The 15,673-nt window shown below is 40.0% G+C and overlaps 1 protein-coding gene and 1 long non-coding RNA gene across 7 annotated transcripts in view; one reads left to right on the top strand and one right to left on the bottom strand.

Annotated features, from left to right (window-relative positions):
• Positions 1-784: 784 nt before the first annotated feature.
• Positions 785-8,741, top strand: LOC149971612 (uncharacterized). 2 transcript variants are annotated; one of them, XR_016491645.1, is made up of 3 exons: positions 785-924; positions 7,870-8,031; positions 8,293-8,741. It is a non-coding gene; the product is annotated as an uncharacterized LOC149971612 (long non-coding RNA). The 2 variants fall into 2 exon arrangements; XR_016491646.1 differs by lacking the exon at positions 785-924 and adding an exon at positions 2,786-2,908.
• The window catches only part of LOC110504964 (disks large homolog 3), a 113,158-nt gene continuing 106,226 nt past the window's right edge, over positions 8,742-15,673 (bottom strand). For all 5 annotated transcript variants that reach the window (XM_036969793.2, XM_036969789.2, XM_036969792.2 and 2 more), the window contains 6 exons: positions 15,628-15,673; positions 15,401-15,502; positions 15,111-15,283; positions 13,577-13,686; positions 13,379-13,470; positions 8,742-13,243 (listed from right to left, as the gene is read on the bottom strand). The exon at positions 15,628-15,673 is cut by the window's right edge and continues 5 nt beyond it. In XM_036969793.2, the coding sequence (XP_036825688.2) occupies positions 13,137-13,243; positions 13,379-13,470; positions 13,577-13,686; positions 15,111-15,283; positions 15,401-15,502; positions 15,628-15,673 (630 nt within the window). In that variant the 3' untranslated portion in view covers positions 8,742-13,136. The remainder of the gene's footprint in view (positions 13,244-13,378; positions 13,471-13,576; positions 13,687-15,110; positions 15,284-15,400; positions 15,503-15,627) is intronic.

The raw sequence follows: 15,673 nt of genomic DNA, 5'->3' as shown, positions 1-15,673 counted from the left end.
AGATGGTACCATCTGGCTTGCTTAATATAAGGAATTTGAAATTATTTATGCTTTTACTTATCAGACTTAAGTACATTTGAGCAATTACATTTACTTTTGATACTTAAGTATATTTAAAACCAAATACTTTTAGACTTTTACTCAAGTAGTATTTTACTGGGTGACTTTCACTTTTACTTGAGTCATTTTCTATGAAGGTATCTTTACTTTTACTCAAGTATGACAATTGGATACTTGTTTCACCCCTGCACAAAGTAACAAAGTTGTTTACAAAGTAAACAACAAAGTAAACAACAACCTACAAATATGTCTGACGATGAAAACTTGCGAGTGATGAAGAAAACTACTGGAGGGGCGCCCAGGTGTTATTTAACCATCATTATTTGAGCCTGAGTATTCGGATGAAGAATTGAGGCAAATTGAGCTTCAGACATCTAGCCACCATAGCAGTAGCTAGACCACAGCCCCAACCCATCCCCAGGATCAACACCCTTACAAAAAAGCATTGCAGTTTTGAAACTGCAGTAAAAGTGCAGTAACTGTATTTGACTGTGGTATTTTGCAGGCTGTCATTGCAGTTATACTGCACTCTAGCTGCAATAACACTGCAAAATGACTGTTATTTTGGACGCAGTATTTGCAGCATACTGCAGTTATAGTGTCATCTTTTTTCGTAAGGGCACAGACTGGTGGTGCAGTTGTGGCAATTGAGCTCCAATGCCGCGAATGAGGAATCTTTGTGCTGCAGATTATTCGAATGTGTGACTACAATTCTTACAGAAATGGAGAAACGTGATGATGAGTTGCAGTTAGTTTGTTTTTGTGACGACAGGGATATTGCTGCCCACATAAACCCTGATGTCCTGAAAACATATTTATTTACATGTTGGAGACAGCTGGGCCAATTGGACAGTTCTCTACCGGGTAAGTAGCTAAACTTTACTTTATAGAATGATCGCTTATCATAAACCTCTATGAATGGGTCGTTAGTGGATTTTATGTTTTCATATTAGCCCAAAACACTGAGTGTTCAAAACATGAAGAACTTATGCTCTTTCTTGACAGACAGACAGACAGACAGACAGACAGGGGGAGGGGGTTGTTGCAACTCAATATTAGGAATGTTTGGTAGCCTATGATAATTTATCGCAATGTTTCTCCCCTCGTCATAAATACGCTAACCCGTAGAGCACTCAGGCCGATGTCTAAGCGATATGGTGCAATGGTAATAACACAATAAGGACACCTCGAACTTCAAGAATCAGGCTAGGCTACATACCTCGCATGCTTACTTTGTCGCTTTCTCTTCTCAAACGACTATTTGTATTTTGGCACTGCGCCAGAACCAGTCCATGGATCCAGTAACAACATCTGTATTTTTTGTATCTTTCGGTTTTCTGTCCCCATCATTTCAGACACCATATCTCGTTCATATGCATCGTCGCTGAAGTGCTTGCTACACACGCAGTGATGCAATGTTGGCTGCAGGAGTATTTACATCGTATTTACCATATCGACTGGCTGCATCTCTTCATATCTTTTATCGGAAAACACTGAAATGTGGTGCCTTTTCCACCCTTTCCGGTATGTGGTGCCTTGATTTCCAGTATAAAGTGCAGTCCCGGACCAAATACCCAGCTTACTCTTGCTGCCATCTCTTTACTTTGCGTAACTAACTTTACCAGCGATATACCAGTGGCGACCCGTCATTCAGGGCAGGTGGGACTGTTTTGAGCGCCACATTTTTAGCAACAACAAATATATATATATATGTTTATTTTGGGGGGGCTTGCCTGTTTTGCATGTTATATTGGCATTAATACGTGTCACATACCAGTTTGCAAACAATGTAAAAAAATATATATAATAGAGTTAATAAAGCCAAATACAAACATGGATTATTTTTTGTTTTCTTGAGTAAGGGAGCTCCAAAATGAAGGTGTTTCAGCCTAGCTCAGTGCTTTCTGTGGTGGTGGGGCAAGCCAGCAGAAAATACAGAGCGCTGCATCGTGATTGGCTCAGTGTTCTGTCACTCATGGGGACACTACGTCACCGCCAAGTCTAAGGGTAGAGCTTGAAAATTCTAGCCCCTTGGGTGCTGCCATATAGTTAGTTATATTAGAAGTACCCATCCAAGAGGGCTCAAGGTCATTTGTCACAGATAAAATTACGTCAAATCACGTTATATCTACAGTAGCTTTGATTGGACTGAGGTCAATATCATACTTAGCTAGCAGTCATCATCATGAATCATGTCGACAAATCTACTGGCAAATACTTTTTAATCCTTGTCATATGAAGAGAAATAATGAAGAGAAATTATAGATAAAACGTATCGGTGCTCATCGGCCATTAACATTACACAACAAGTTGGAAACCGTAAATTCAACAATGAGTGGTTTGGAAGGAATCAGTGGCCAACTGCAAGCATTGCAAAGCAATCATTAGCCTGCTATTCAGCAGAGTGGCTGTGTGGTCCCAAGTCTAAGATTAAGGGTTTATTTTCCTAGTTTAAAATTATAAACATTCAACATTGGCCATGCTGTCAATGAAGCATGATTTGTGCCGCGTTCAAAACAACAGTTAACTCGGAACTGCAAAATCTGACTTTAGTGAGTTCAAGACAACTGAGAACTCGGGGAAAATGAGCTACGACTGGGAAAATACGTTTTGAACTTTCATCCAACTCTGAATTGTAAATCGGGAACTCTGGCCTCTTTCTAGAGCTATGACCAAATATCACTGACGTCATCATGATTTGACCTTTTTTTTCTCTGAGTTCCCAGTTGTCTTGAAAGCACCATAAATCCAGAGAATGCCAGACTTTGATGACAAAGTTTGATGACAAAATTTGCCCACTAAGGACCGCTGTGCCACCTTCCTGTTCAAGTGAGCACATCACAACAAGGTGAGTCCAAAAATTTATTGTATGCTGCTGCATAAATTATGTAATATGCCAGCCACTGTAGCTAAGAAAGTAATACTGAGTGTATGTTGTGTAGTAAGTTGTTAGTAGCCCATGTGCCCCACCCTAATAATTTGGTTTATTTTCACATCTTAATTTCACCTTCTGTTCTGACTTGGTGGTGCACATGTAGCCTATAACCAGTTTTTGAGAAATGTAATCATCGAACATTGTAAGAGCTTTCATTGTCTGCTTATATGCCCTCTTTATTTATTTTACGGTTCTGACTTGGTGTACAGAGAGAACACTGTAAAAACGGCCCAAGTTCTGAATGCTGTCGCTGTATATTTCAAAAGTGCTGAACAAATAGTTATATTGATTACGTCGGTCCTAGCACGCTCATTAAGGTCTTAATCGAAATTACGGATTGCTTCTTATCTGCTTGTTGTCTCCAAATGTCATAGTTTGTACATTTCAATTGTCAGTAGAAACCACATTAGTTTAAGCAAGTCAGCCATATCTGCTATGTTTTTTTAAATGGCAGTAAATGAGGCTGAATGAACTGTTTCGCTGCCAGACAAGGCTCCGCTGATAGCCAGGTGTTGCAGTGGTAAGGTGTTAGGACTGCTGTTGAGACTCTGCTGTTGGGACAGCTTTATGTAGGCCCTTACAGTTTGTAGGCACCGTTTGTCGCCGTTATAGTACAATTCATGTATTGTTTAGTGTTGTGTTGTGTAGTGGCTTTGCTGGCATGCATCCCACTTTTTCTTTTCGTCGCCCCACCAAGATTTACATGCAAAAATCGCCACTGGGTATACCTAAATCTATCAACATTCGCATCAGCTCGTCCCTCACGAGCTCCATATAAGGGAATACCGTGACGTTTCTAAGTACACATTTAATTACTCAAATCAGGTAATACTTTTGACAAAATAGTTAAATCGGCCATATGCTTTCAATAAAACAACGAATTTGTCCACACTGCGCGGATTTCAGAATAATGAATTAATTGTCAACGGAGCAGAGCAACGAGTCACGTGACCCGTTTTTTCGTTGTCCAAACACTTAAAAGACTCACCATATCCCCTCAGCCCTCAAATTAAGTGGACACTATACTCGTATGACGAGTATACACTTGCAGGGCAAGGGGGAAAGGAATGATGAAAGATAAAAATAAAAAAAAATCAAATACAGTTCAACAATTTACATTCTTACATCATACAAAACAGAATGCAGGTATTAATGAGAAAATACTGGAAAAAAAAAGTTAAAAAAAAAGTTAATGTTTTAATTAAATAGTTGAATTCAAAAAAAAATGATGTAATTATGGTGTAGAATTTGGGAATTTTTGTTTGTGTATCAAGTATTTGGCAACAAGAATAAAAAAAATGTACAATCATTTCAGTGGTCTTGTTATCATTGCAATAGTAACATATTATATCTTTCATGTCAAAAACACAGGCAGTGTTCATAATGGTAAATAAGTATTTTGCAAGGTTTTCCCCAAATTCTGACACACATTTACATTCAAAGAACAAGTGAGACAGATTCTCATCAGATATCATCAATAGCCACAAATGTGGCTATCATAGAATTACATGGATATATATTATGTACAATGTTGAAGTGCACCTCCTTAACTTGTTTGCTATACAATATTTGTAAGGCCTTAACCATGCATTTTTCCAGACAATGTCAGGAATAAGCATGTTCCAGAAAAACTTTCCTCTCGGTGTAAGTTGGTTTTGTGAAGGAAGAATTTGTCTTATATATTTATTACAACAAGATTTCTCAAGTAAGCCCACGCCTTCCAATCTGAGTTCTGGATAAACTTTGTGATCGTTACCAAGGCTATGATGAGTTTTCATTCGTGTAGTTAGACCACTGGGAACGGCTTTGATCACAGAAATAAACTCTCTGAAAGGTATTGGAAACTCTTTCAATGTTATAAATTGTTCATATGTGAGAATATTACCCTTGTTGTTGAAAATATGAAGAACAAAGTCAATATCCCTCTCTTGCCAGCTGGGGTAGAACAATGACTTATTCCTTATAGTTATGTCTGAATTATTCCACAAAATAGTTTTATGTGGTGAAAAATTGTGCAGGAAACATATTTTCCAGTCCTTTAAAGCTTGTTGGTGAAACCTAGCCAATTTAGCAGGTAATCTTTCAGGAATATAATGACATGTCAGTAAAAATTGAAGACCTCCCAATTTATTAAACACATTATTTGGAATGAAATACCATATTGAATCAGTATTGATAAAAAAATGTTCAACCAGTTTATCTTGAAAGTGTTATTTATGTCAACAAAATCCAACACTTCTAGACCGCCTTCAGCTCTTTTGTTAGAAACAACTGATTTTTTTTAGTTTGATACTTATTTTTACAGATGAAGTCAAGAAAGGTCTTATTGATCTCTTTACAAGTAGCAGGATTTACACATAACGATAATGAGGGGTACACAAAAGGAGACAGTCCCTCTGCCTTGGACAGAAGTACTCTCCCAAGTATAGAAAGATCTCTTTGTAGCCAATTATTAAATATATTTTTAGTTCTCTTAATTTTAGGAGAGAAATTCAAATGTTGTCTGACTAAGTGGTTTTTTGACAGATGTATTCCTAAATATTTAACACAGTCCTTACAGGAATATTTTCTATTTCTTTATCATCAGAGTCAAATAAACATAAGATTTCACATTTAGAAACATTCAGTATTAATCGTGATAAAATAGAAAATGCAGTTATAGCATTAAGGGCATGTGCTGGTCTTTGTCTCTTAAGAAAATAGTAGTATCATCAGCCAGTTGGGAAATTTTGATTTCTTTGTTAAAAATGGTTAGCCATACAAATGTGCATCATTCAGAATATCTAGAGATAGAAGTTCCACAACCAAAATGAATAAAAATGGCGAACTTGGGCATCCCTGTCGTACACTTCTGTTGATACTGAATCCTTTGGAAGTATTAAGGTTTAGTAGCACAGAACAATTTATAATGTTGTGAAACATGCAAAGTACTTTAATAAAATGTTCACCAAATCCAAAAAGTTTAAGAGAACATAAAGAGAAATTCATGTTCAATTGTGTCAAAGGCTTTACAGAAGTCCAAAAATAAGACAACCGCATCTGAGTCAATTGCATCTGAATAATCTATAAAGTACAAGACTAAACGAATGTTAGAACAAATCATAAATCCTGTTTGAGTCTCATTTATAATGGTATCTATTCCTTTCTTTAATCTTTTGGCATAAACCAGAGCAATCAATTTGTAAGCAATATTTAATAAAGTAATTGGTCTCCAATTGTCAATGAGAGAAGGGTCTTTATCGGACTTCGGAATCAATGAAATAAGGCAATGTTTCAAAGTGGAGACCATTTCCCCATTTTTAATGCAATCTTGAAACATATTGAAAATCGGGTCTTCTAGTAACTCCCAAAACTGTCTATAGAATTCAACTGACAGGCCATCAGGGCCAGGTGATTTCCATTTTTTCATTGAATTCAGAAACCTCTCTAATTTCTTCAATTGACACAGGTGAATCGCAAACTGAGTGGAAATCATCCTCAATTACAGGGACATAATTCTGAATGTGGCAAATGTAGCTTTCACAACCATCTTCCTGAAATTGAGAGCTGTAAAGGTTTTCATAAAAGGAATTGACAAATGATGATATTGCAATGGGATCTTTGCATAAAACATCATTAATTTTGAGTGCAGTTATAGATTTTCTTTTGTAGTTTCTCTTTTCAAGTGCATAAAAAGTAACTAGTGTTTCTTTCCCCCTCTTCAATCCACTTTGCTCTTGACCTTACAAAGGCACCCATTGCCAGATCCGTGTAAAGCTGTTCTAATTCTAGTTGTAAAGATTTGAATACAGGCTCCTCTTCTTCAGACAAATTATCTTTCTTCAGAAAACTGTCAAGCTTGCTCATCATCTCCTTTTCGCTAAGGTTCTTTAATTGCATCAGCTCTTTGGCGCGTTTAATGGCTACCACTCTGACTCTATATTTGAAAAATTCCCATCTACTTCCATGACCCAAGTCTTTTCTTGCATAAAGGAGGAATGATTTGTGAATGGGCCACCCTTGGCCGGAAATTCGTCACTCGTTCATCCCGCGATGATTGTGTTTTTAGCCACCGGTAGTTTTATAAGCGCATGTCTATATATAATTATTAATATACGCCTACTGTATGATAGTTAGCTAACTAACGTTAGCCTGTATAGCTGGAACTTCTGAAGAAGGAAAATTATTTATTTCTACAATTTCCAAAAGATAACCAAACAAAAACATGTACTTTTTACGAGACGTGTTTGTGCCGTCATGTGCATTAGAAGCACAATGTAACTTATTTGCATTCGTTTTTACTTACACTTGTATGTTGACTTCTCCATTGATGTTGTTTTTAAGTTTTCGCTGACTTTTCTTAGCAGATGTACAATCGTTGCAAATTGAATTATGGTGTGTTTCAGGCCCCGGAGTGAACATACTTGTACACCTGTAAAGCCCACTAAAACGAGGGCTGAGGGGCTTACGTTGCAAACTGCCCTTGCTTGGCTAATCATTTGGACCGCCCGCCAAGATGGCGACAGGGATTTCCCCAAGGGCATAAGGCAAGGGACGAGGGTGTGTCTTTTCAGTGTTTGGACCGCCACCCCGGTGTTCCAGCATAGCACTACATCACAGCACTACAGGGAGAGATGGGGAAACTCCACTGAACTAGTTTCAATGTATGGATTCACTTGGAAGTTTCTGGATTTTGGGAAAACTTGTCCTTTAAATCAATATACATCAAAATCACATTTGAGTCTTCCTCAACAACTCTTGCTGTCGTGTCATTCCCAGACTAACTATAGACATTAAAAGCCATTATGCATACCTGGACTCTGAGGCCATCATCACAGGTGCTTCTAGACAGGTGGACTGCGGCAGCATGAATGTGTTTGTTGTCTCCTCTCCAGCCTGAGGACTTCCCTGAGATGGAGATCTTGTGGCAGCTGACCTGCGCCTGGAACACAGGCATCCTGCTTTACAGCCTGGCCGAGTACCCTGAGGGGTGGTGTGGCCTGGACATGAGCTTCCTCTGCCGCCTGGGCTCCCTGCAGGAGAGCTACCAGACACAGGTACTACTGACTGACTGAGGGAGGAGACAGCAGTGGAGCGTGACAGGGCTGAGTCAAATGAGAGGTTTTGGCCCATGGAATACTGAATTGTAATTTTTAAAAATGTAATCTTTATTTAACTAGGCAAGTCCGTTAAGAACATTCTTATTACTGATAAGATGTCTTAAGAAAAGTTTGGTTGTATACCTGTAAATGAAAAGAGATATAGACCTAGCCATTTTGTTTCTTAGATTGCTAATATCCAGTATTGTTTGTCCACAGATATCAGATCTGTACACAGGTCCTGGATAGTCTGGACAAAGTCAAGAAGAACCTCATCTTGGAGTAGTGATTTGAGCTGGTAGAGCTTTGCAGAGCTCTTTTACTGTCTGGCACCTGATATTATTCATGTGGTAGCTGTGATGGTAGTTTACTATATGATGTCTCACTGGTTCTTGTATGACTGGTCTCCAGTTTAGTCAGCTCCTCCAGGATGTCAGTTGCATCCTGTCCTCCCCCAATATTTCCCTCACTTTCCCTATGGAGAGTTCAGATAACCGTTTCTAGTTAATGTTTTGGTACTTCTGCACATGAATGGACTTTATTTTAAGCCTCTTGCATATATTACTTTCATATGAATTTTACATGTAAAAATTAAATTTGTCTTAATTAAACAAATCATCTTAAACTGCCAATACCAGTGGAGTCAAATAAAACACATCAAAATCATATAACCGAGTCACATATTTTATTATTTTCAAACAAATAAACTCTTGTCCAGTCCAAAACAAAACCCCAAACAAAATAGGTTGCAGGACTGTTCCCTCATGACTAGGACAGGGAAGACCGTTCGGTCCAGCGTCCTGATAGGCTCTACCACCTGTAGTGTGACAGGAAGGAAAGTACTGTACAATCAAAGGGTTCGCAAGCACTTACTGCACAGGTGCGCTGTCAAACAACTCATCACCCAGAAGGACAAACCATAACCCGACCGACCCCACCCCCCCAGAGCTCATGTCTCTCTCACTGGAAAAAATACCCTCATCAATTATACAAACACAAGAGGCATTTCGGTTCAATCTTGTTCTACCTAAATAGAAATAATACAATTAAATCTAGTTCTTTGGGCTTTATTGACATGGCTGACCGAGAGGTATAAATACCAGACGTTAACAGTCTGGTGTTTAGTTGAAACACAGCTGAGGAGCAGTTCTAAATGAGAATGATCAATGCACCTCATGGTTTCTGGAATATCACCTTGTAGGTTGCTGCCTGTGTCTCTTCATTTTTTTTACATAATTGTTTAATTCTATACACCCAGACACCATTTTCCACAAGAAATAACATGTAGACAGGCCCTACTTGAGGGAATTACATTCCCAACTGACAAACATTTTTCCAATAGGCAGCTGAAGATTTGTCTATAGAGAAATACCAACATTACAGCACATTTGTATGGAAATTATATCTCAGAATAGCTCAGTTTACTTACCTGACATTTGTGATCTAGAAAACATGTTTTGCCCCAGTTTGTTTCACACATGCATGAAGCACAGGTGAGGGGGATCTGCTGGGGGCATATTTACATTTGACAGCTACCACACCCTTTGAAACAGTCTGTATGCAGTTTATAAATGGCTCTGTTCCCTTCGGTTATTCCCTGAACTCTGGTTTTGACACAGGTAATGACAGCTGGTTTAGCAGTGGTGCCTGGCAGGTGGGCACACCTGTTCAGAAAATGCCTTCAGGTACAGGTGCTTTAGGGGGAAGTAAGGGACCCAGAGGGCTAGGTGACAACTTCCTGTGGGCATATAGAAGATGGTCTGGCTCTCAGGTATCTGAGGAAAACCCATTCCCCTCTACCAAAAAAAAGGTGGAAAATCTAAACGTTCACAGGGTAGGGAGCCACAGCATTCCTTATTCTTCAACAAGTCCCCTCACATGTACACAAACACACAGTGCCAAGATCCGCAAAGGGAGATGGGGCAGGTCATTTCAATCCTGTTGAATCCATAGAGCCAACTCAGGGTTTACCACAGAAGTGGTCTTCACAAAGCTTCACCGCATCATAAGATAGACATATTACATTCGCTTATTAAATAGTTCAATGCAAATGCCTTTAAAATCACTCAGATCGTTCAGTCAATTACTCTCATTCACATTTAACAGCCTTGAACTCTCCATGTCTCCTTTCAAACATGGCATTTCAGTCACAGGGGAAATTAAATCTGCGTGTTAGATTCCTGAGCTGACCTTGCTCGCCCAGACATGCCATGGGTTCATAACACAGTGGTTCAACACATGCCCAGAACTCATTCAAAAATGATTTAAAAACGTTAGATACACAGAGCATATACAGTGTATTCAGAAAGTATTCAGACCCCTTTGACTTTTTCTACATTTTTAAGTCACAGCCTTATTCTAAAATGGATTAAATACTTAAATCTACACACTATAACCCCATGACAAAGCAAAACGTTTTTAAATTTTTTTTTTTTAATGTTAGCAAATGTGTATATATATATATATATATATATATATAAAAAACAATGATAACACATTTACATAAGTATTCAGAACCTTTACTCAGTACTTTGTTGAAGCCCCTTTGGCAGCGATTACAGCCTCAAGTCTTCTTGGGTATGACGCACAAGCTTGGCACTCCTGTATTTGGGGCGTTTTTCCCCATTCTTCTCTGCAGATCCTCTCAAGCTCTGTCAGGTTGGATGGGAAGCGTCACTGCACAGCTATTTTTAGGTCTCTCCAGAGATGTTCGATCGGGTTCAAGTCCAGGCTTTGGCCATTCAGAGACTTGTCCCGAAGCCACTCCTGCGTTGTCTTGGCTGTGTGCTTAGAGTCGTTGTCCAGTTGGAAGGTGAACCTTCGCTCCAGTCTGAGGTCCAGAGTGCTCTGGAGCAGGTTATCATCAAGGATCTCTCTGTACTTTGCTCCGTTCATCTTTCCCTCGATCCTGACTAGTCTCCCAGTCCCTACTGCTGAAGAGTGGCTTCCATCTGGCCACTCTACCATAAAGGTCTGATTGCTGGAGTGCTACATAGATGGTTGTCCTTCTGGAAGGTTCTCCCATCTCCACAGAGGAACTCTGGAGCTCCGTCAGAGTGACCATTGGGTCCTTGGTCACCTCCCTGACCAAGGCACTTCTCCCACGATTGCTCAGTTTGGCCAGGCGGCTAGCTCTAGGAAGAGTCTTGGTGGTTCCAAACTTCTTCAATTTAAGGCCACTGTGTTCTTGGGGACCTTCAATGCTGCAGAAATGTTTTGGTAGCCTTCCCCAGATCTGTGCCGCGACACAATCCTGTCTCTGAGCTCTACAAACAAATCCTTCAACCATGGCTTGGTTTTTACTCTGACATGCACTGTCAACTGTGGGACCTTATATATACACACACAGTTTTGTGCCTTTCCAGATCATGTCCAATCAATTGAATTTCCCACAGGTGGATTCTAATCAAGTTGTAGAAACATCAAGGATGATCAATGGAAACAGGATTCACCTGAGCTTAATTTCAAGTCGTAGCAAAGGGTCTGAATACTTAAGTAAGGCATTTCTGTTTACACAACTTTCTAAAACTGTTTTTGCTTTGTCATTATGGGGTATTGTGTGTTGATTGAGAACATGTATTTAATCCATTTTAAAATAAGACTAATGTGAAAAAAAGTCAAGAAGTCTGAATACTTTACGAATGCAATGTAGGTTTTAATCAAACCCCTCTTTAGTGTTATTTTGGGTGGGGGGGGAAGGGGACAATCCAAAAGCAGGTTAAATTGCCTCTGTTAGGACATCCAATACAATTATTGTCTCGTTCTACCCGTTTTTAAGGCCACCTTCATGATGGCATATTCAGGACAGTACCATGTGACTATTCAATCAGAAGACACACTCCTCTTGGAAGGTAGAGAGTGTAATAGGGTGATCTGCTGCTCAACGTGGGTGAGGGAGCTATGGCTGCCTAAATTGAAATCCAATCAAATCTTAAATTACAACAGGAAAAGGGTCAAAAAGAATACAAAGGGAAGATAGAAATCCACGGAAGTGCGATGCGTTTGTCTATTGCACTCACAAGTTAGACCTCCTGGAAGTCAGGAGACAACGCAGAAAAAGTGAACATTTAAAATAAAAAGTTCCATCTTTTTTTTGTTGTCAATTATTTATAGCTTCCCTCAAAGTACAGGTAGTAATATAACAATTTATATTTGATGTAAGGCAGTTTGGTGTTTTGCAGAGAGCCCCGTTACATTTCTCTACCCCCATCCTTTACACAGAGCAGCTAAAAACCACAAGCAAAAAAATCCCCCCTCCAAAAAAACAATCTAACAGCCCTCCAAGTAGACAATTCTAGTGAAGTGTAAAACGTGTAGTTTTTAATATGTAGTAAAATCGCAGTAGGATTTGATGATTTACCTTGTGATTTCATTATATAAATGTAGAGATTCATAACTAATTTCTTCCATTGGTTCTGCCTCCCAAGAGGTCTGTATCAGCTGCAGCACCAACAACTGGCAGCTGATCAAACAGCAAGCTGGTAGATCACCAGTCTGTAGGCTTCTCCACCAATTTCTTCAGTAATTACAAAGAAGAGCAATAACTCCAACAGTACCATCAGCTGGGCTTGATATTATCCAGTCCTTGTAGAAAAAAAACCGAAGTGGTCTTTGCTTCTCATCTTGCGTGTCTTTTTTAAAAATGTGATTTGATGAACATTTACAGTGTTCCAACTTGTATGATTGGTCTGCAACTTCTCCTGAATCCCTAACTCCTCCTCACTCCAGCGTCGTCTGTAAAACATTCTGATCTTCAACTGTCAGTCCCATTTCACAAAGAACGATTCATTTTGCTTTTCCCTTGTTTTGTTTTAAAATGACAAATTCATTTGAAATGGCATTTCCAGTCTTGAATGGATTTGCTGAGAAACTCATGCAGGGGTGTGCACAGTCACAGAAATGGTGATAAGACTAGTTTTCATTTGAGATTAACATAATGATGACACTAAAACTTGATATGAAACATATCTGCAAAAAAGGGGGAGGGAGGAGCTCTTCGGGGGATGGGCGGGGTGTCGGGAGGGGGGGGTCTCTGCGCCGACAGAGGGGTACAGCTGGGGAGCTCAGAGCTTCTCTGAAGAAGGTATCCAGATGTAGGGGCCCGATTGTTCCTCAATGATCATCTTGATTTTGTTGTAGATCTCCTCTAGCGAATCACCCTGTACAATGGCTGGAGAGAGAGAGAGAGAGAGAGAGAGAGAGACACACACAAATGAGTGCATCAAGATTCCTACTCGCACTACAATACAAGCTAATCTAAAAATATTTAGCATCTGTGAAATAATGTAATAACTAGTGGACTTACCTGTGAAAAATTCTCCAAACTCTTGTTCAAGCTTAATTGCTTTATCAAAGACTTTATTAGCTTGTTCGTAAGTCTGTCTCTTATTCATGTCCCTGCAACACAAGACATGATTGTGCAGTACAGGAAGTGATTGTTGTATGGAGTTAACAGTAAAAGTGCAATGCTTATAACAGTTTATTAGTTCCAACACACACTTACATAAGAGCTTCAATGGATTTTGGTTTGATGAAAATTGCGATCGAATAAAGTTGTGCTTGTTGAAGTCGCTTTATAGCGTTCCCAGACACGTCCAGGATACAATGTTTTCCCTGCAGGAAGAGGAAAGAGAGAACGAGCAGGTCAGTGTGAAACTACCACATACTCTATCAGGCTCTACATCCCATTAAGAATGAATCAGAAATTAACCCTGGATGCAAACTTGTGAGGACCCAAAAAGGTGACAGTTTTTCCACACAGCAACATGCAGAAAATCTATACGCCGTAAGAGTTTCTCTATTCTCAGAGTGGGGTTATCACAATACCAACATTTTACTAACGATGTGATCCCAGGCCAAGTATCACAATACCAAGTAGTATTGTGATACCAGATTTAGCTTAAAATGAAATTGATTAAGCATATGCATCCTACCTTTGAATCATCTTTTTGAGTAGGCTATCACTTTTCTGTTTGTCCTGTGCCATCCAAATTTGTGCATAGCCAAGGTACCATGTTGTTAGCTAGCTAGCCAGGTAACATAACTAAACAGGGTTGTTTGCAGTAGAAAAGGGAGAAAGGAGCATAACTTCTGACTGGTTTGGCCTAGAAACTTTCAGTGATATAAAGGCGCAAGCATTACTGTCACTGTGCTCCGTTTTTCCTCTATGGCTGCGTGACAGCAAAGCCTAGCGGACTGGCCTGCTTGCTCTAACAGGAGAATTTAAAAGATACTTATCCACTTCGCTCGTGCTGCGAGCCGCTCCAATAACTAAACAAATATAACAGAAGCCTCATCACTTGTCTGCACACCCTCAGCTCGCCATCACGGCTAAATAACATTTCAACCTGATAGAGATGCGCAGACAGAATGGACAGAGAGAAGCAGCTGAGGAGGGTAATGGCTCGCTAGGCTGCTCACAGCAGTCACCGGTGAGACCGGATGAAGCATTTTGATATAATCTCTCGTGGACCGACTACATGCCAAACTTTCGCGTGAGGATTTTACTTCTGGGTAACCAAGATTCATTCTGATGACATATCGGACATCACGCTCTGAACTTAGTTTGATATCCTATTTGAGGGACGCATTCTGTGCTCAGTCATTCATTTAGTTGAGAAACAAAATGTAAAAATGTAATGTAAATGTGAGTCATTTAGCAGACGCTCTCATCCAGAGCGACTTAAAACGTCAGTGCATTCATCTTGAGATAGCTAGGTGGGACAACCACATATCAAAAGGCAAGTACATTGTTCCTCTAGAAAGTAGCTATCAGTTGAGATAGTAATGGGCAGGGGAAGTCACATATATTTAGTGATCTCACAGGGAGAAGACAAGATCTGTGAGTCTCTTATCTCAATGGGTGCTGAGCACCTGCTGTCAGACCCCACGCATACTTATTTTATGTTGAATACGGATCTACACGATTCATGTGGATGACCTATTTTGAGATCAAACCCGGCAAATATCGCAGAAAAGTGACGAGTTTGCATCCCTGTATGCTGTACATTTAATGGTGTGTGTGTGTGCCTCCATACCCTCTCAGCCACTGCTCTGACAGACAAGATGCTGGTCCCATAGAGGTTCTCGTTGAACTGGCCCGCCTCAATGAACTTATTATCCTGAATGTCCTTCTCCATCTGCTCCCGCGAGCCCACAAAGTGGTAGTCCTGGCCGTCCATCTCGTTCTCCCGCTGCGGACGTGTCGTGTCTGCACAGAGAGAGGGACCAGTTCAACTGACGGTTAGAGAGAGAGTGGTCACTAAAACACAGCGTTGCCATACACTGCTGTGATAATGTGATGCATGTTGCGGAGTGGTCTACTCACGAGGAACGCAGGAGCCAAACTTGTGAGAGAACTCTGAAATCAGGTCATCGTTAACTCGGTCTTTCATTGGGCCTAAGATGATCACAGGCCTCGTGTAATGAACTGCAAACGAGAGGAGAGGAAGCAGGTCAGAACTAATGTCTGCAAACACTGGAATAAAGATAAGCATTAATGGTCGCCAATCCTCTTCTACACAGAGAACAAATATATATGTATATTATACTTACTCTCCTGTCGAATCACTGGCTCGTATGAGAGAATTGTGTCTTCATG

This window comes from Oncorhynchus mykiss, chromosome 25 (genome assembly GCF_057628025.1).
Source record: "Oncorhynchus mykiss isolate SJ-2025 chromosome 25, ASM5762802v1, whole genome shotgun sequence".
NCBI classification, from domain to species: domain Eukaryota; kingdom Metazoa; phylum Chordata; class Actinopteri; order Salmoniformes; family Salmonidae; genus Oncorhynchus; species Oncorhynchus mykiss.
The sequence above is the reverse complement of the archived record's forward strand: the minus strand, read 5'-3'. Positions and strand labels throughout refer to the sequence as shown.